Genomic DNA, 3,732 nt, shown 5'->3' on the forward strand with positions numbered 1-3,732 from the left:
CACAAAGGAAGTATCTCAATCCGAAGAAAATATATAATGGACTGCCCAATATGCAGCTGTTGCAGCTGAAACCCCAAAAACAGACATCAATTACATGGGAACTAGATCCTCTTCCGAGCTCAGGATAAAGATTCTTCTGAGCAGTCAATCTGAACCGTTGCAATTTGATCCAACGACTCCAAACAGAAGGTCCCTCTAAAATTATAATAATTTCAAACATTGAATTAAATTTGAACGGTCTGAAGAGCTGCTCCCCATCCTCAGCTTAGGAGGGGATCCAGTTCCCAATTACATTACATGTCCTAATATCCATACAAATCTGTGACACCAGCGGTAGGTAAATCAAATCTCCTTCTGCCCTCTTCAGTCAGGAACTTCATTTCTTACATCACTATATCGTACCCCAAATTCCCATATTGCCCATTCACATAACAATTATTTACATATACTGAAAATCCATGAAAGCAAAAACGTACACTAGGGTTTCTAGCTTCTATGTTCTAAACCCAAAAAAGAGATGGAGGTCCAAATTTAGGAGAGTAACTTAAGAACTTCAGTGCCGAGGCGTTGTAACGTTATCACTTTATTTAAGTGCATAATTGATTTGAAATATGGTTACGGTAACATCGACGACGTTGCATCTTATAGGAAAATAAAGCACTCCAAGGAAACATGCGGATTGTCGAGAGACTCATTGATGGTGGGCCACGTACCCTCCTTGTTGGGCTCCTCAGCCACTCTCCGGGTCGGACCAGAGCTCGAACTCTCAATTGGACCAATTGCAGTTCGAGTCGGATACTTTCCGGATCTTCTGGGCGAGGGGCTCCTACCTGCATTGGTCCTATTAACCCCACCGCCGTCCGTAATCCTCATGGCGGGTGACCTAGACCTCCGACCGGAACTCTCGCCCGGATCACACCGGTTGGACTCGGTTCTCGGCCCACGCCTGGACATTGGCTGCTGACCCGGGCCCGGTTCTCTGCTCTGAACCAACCTCGCTGACCCAGCACCATTTGGCCCATATCTCCGACCCGGAGAGGATTCCGTTCTCCGAGTCGGTGACTTACCCACAACCCGGTCTCTCCTTTGACCCATTGAAGAGTCCCGGTTTTGTCGTAATTTCATCGGCGACCTGTTGACTAACTTCTGATGAACCTCTTCGTCGTCGTCTCTGGTGAAGGTGGTGGCCGACATGCTCTCGCTCAGGCTGCAAATCTCCGACACCTCCGAGATCTCTCCTCCGCCGCCGCCATTGTTGTTGCTAATGGGTATTTTCTGCTCAATCTTTTCTGGGTCGAGTTTAGTTTTCAACGAAACGAACACTGGTAGCTCTTCTTCGTCGGAAGCTGCTCTTTTTTCCTGATCTCGATCTAGTACTGGCTCGTGTTCGAACAGCGGCGGCGGCGAAGACTGCGGTGGAGGTTTGGTTTTGGGTTTCGGTGTCTCCGACAGCACTTCTTTCACTGTCTCTTCGTCTACTGGCGGCGGTGCTCTACTCTCGCGGGCGGCGCCAGATCTTGACTCTTCATTGCCCACCAATGAATGCCCGTGCTTCTGAGGACCTAAAGCGGAGGACTTTCCAGCGGCGGCGGTGCTTAAACAGCAACCCATTTGAAAAGATTCAAGCTTTCAATCGAGTTTGCAATCAGAAGCGCGCTAAACTGGAGAAGGCATTGTGGATTTTTGTCACCGAAGTTGCGATCACAGGGGATGCAACAATGGTGGGTGGAGGTCTTAATCTATATAAAGCAGGAGAAAGAGAGAGGGGGTAGAGAGAGTGAAGGGACAGCTCAGGGCCGGGGGGGGGGGGGGGGGGGTGGGTAATTGTTGCTTGAGGAAAACACTGAAAGCTTGGGAACATTGGAGAGTCAAAGAAATGTATTTATTGCAATGCAGACGCAGGACATTTTTGGAGGGTCTCTCTCTCTCTCTCTCTCTTTCTGCAACTGTAGACGCAGATGAGGGGTGGACAAAAAGTTAAAAAAAAGGAAGTTTTTACTGGCCAAAAGAAAACAAGTGGAAGGGAAATCTAGCATACTAGCTACTACACTGCTCTGCTGCATTTGTTTATAAATATGGTTCTTGTGATAATTGTCTCGTGATCTGTGGCTCATTATTTTAAATTTAGGGTGCAGAAAGTACTTTTATCAGAAGTGCTTTATTAGAAATTGGAAATATTTATTAAAATTAATTGCTTTATTAAAAAATATTTCAAATGCTTTTACACCTGAATGTTTTTTCAGACACACACAGTTCAGAAATGTTTTTATTATCAAGTGAGATTTATTACGTCTTAAAATATTTTCACTTAAATCACATTAGTTGCTTAATGTACCGGTAAAATGATATCTCGTGTATAAAATACTCTAATACGACTAGATTTTGACACTAAATCGCAACTACTGAATCCTTGACCAAGAATTTAACAGCTAAATTTCAATGTGTAAGATACTCTTAAACAAATACCATATACATAGGCTGCATTATTAAAAAAAGGAAAGAAATTCTCTTTGGATTTATACATCCGGACCTCAGGGATTAAATAATTTAGACCTTTAAATCTGATCCTATGGTAAAAATATATTGTAAATTTTAAATTTTTTTACTAACTTCTCTATTTTTAACCGTTTAATTAAAATTTAAAAATCTAAATTATTTAACTCTAAATCCTGAATGTATAGATTCGAGAATATCTCTTCACATTAAAAAATGGAAAGCGTTTTTAGTATATAGCGCCGCATGAGAAATGTTGTTATACAATTCCCAAGCGTCCATCCTGTACATGGGAATGTGCAAGAAAGACAAATGCCATGTCCAATCAGTATGGGACTGTACCCTGCCGTCCCATGGCAAGACTACCACAAGCAATTGAATTTGGACTGGACTAAAACAAAGGTGGTGGGTGGGCGTCCTTGTAACTTGTAAATGCTCATACGGCTTTGAATCATCAAATAGGAGCCCCCGTAGATAATGAACCAGAAGGGTGGAACAACACTTTTAACTTCCCACGTACATTTCTTTATTTCTACTGTTATATTTATAAGTTACATGAAAACAAACAACGAACATGATCATATGAATTTGTGAGAGAAAATTCAGTATAGTATGTTCTAGAGTAGTTTATACACATTAGTACTAATATATTGACCGATGCTTTTAGTTATCCGACAAGGGATGCACACTCACTTACATTGTGTATAACTTTTGGCCATACCTATGACTAAGATATCAGGGATAAATATCACCACGAAAGCAAAACACGAGTATAATTTTAGGGATAAAATTTGTAGTTAATCCTATTAGTGCAATCAAGATGTTAATGTGGTATGCGTGATGAATTATGAACCAGATGACTTGTGACATACTAATATGTGGACATGGTGATTGCCATGACAAATGAGACTATGAGATTAAGCAGACGAGGGCATGCAGGAGAAAATGGAAAGGTCATCTCCTCCTCCATTTGGCAAAACAGTTTATGTGAGATCTGCAGTAAAACAGTGTGGGATGGATGTGAACTTGGCATATTAAAAAGTAAATCGATAGATAGAGTCGCGCAAAGAGCCACAGACATAAACGTGTGATAGAAGAAGAAGCAAAGGATTTTGAAGAAATGTGGCTTCATGTGCATCAATTATTATCCTATGCACTCTGCATAATTCACCTACATGCAGAAACGAAGACCCTAAGCCTTAAGAGCAGCTCCACCGTTGTGGATAGCCTGGTGGATAG

At 41.9% G+C, this 3,732-nt stretch overlaps 1 protein-coding gene across 1 annotated transcript; it reads right to left on the reverse strand.

Moving 5' to 3' along the window:
* Positions 1–201: 201 nt before the first annotated feature.
* Positions 202–2,040, reverse strand: LOC137728571 (uncharacterized). Its single transcript, XM_068467321.2, has one exon. The coding sequence runs from the start codon at positions 1,609–1,611 to the stop codon at positions 643–645; it is 969 nt and encodes a 322-aa protein (XP_068323422.2). The 5' UTR covers positions 1,612–2,040; the 3' UTR covers positions 202–642.
* Between the last annotated feature and the right edge of the window lie 1,692 nt (positions 2,041–3,732).

This window comes from Pyrus communis, chromosome 10 (genome assembly GCF_041283825.1).
Source record: "Pyrus communis isolate YQ-2024b chromosome 10, ASM4128382v1, whole genome shotgun sequence".
NCBI classification, from domain to species: Eukaryota; Viridiplantae; Streptophyta; class Magnoliopsida; order Rosales; family Rosaceae; genus Pyrus; species Pyrus communis.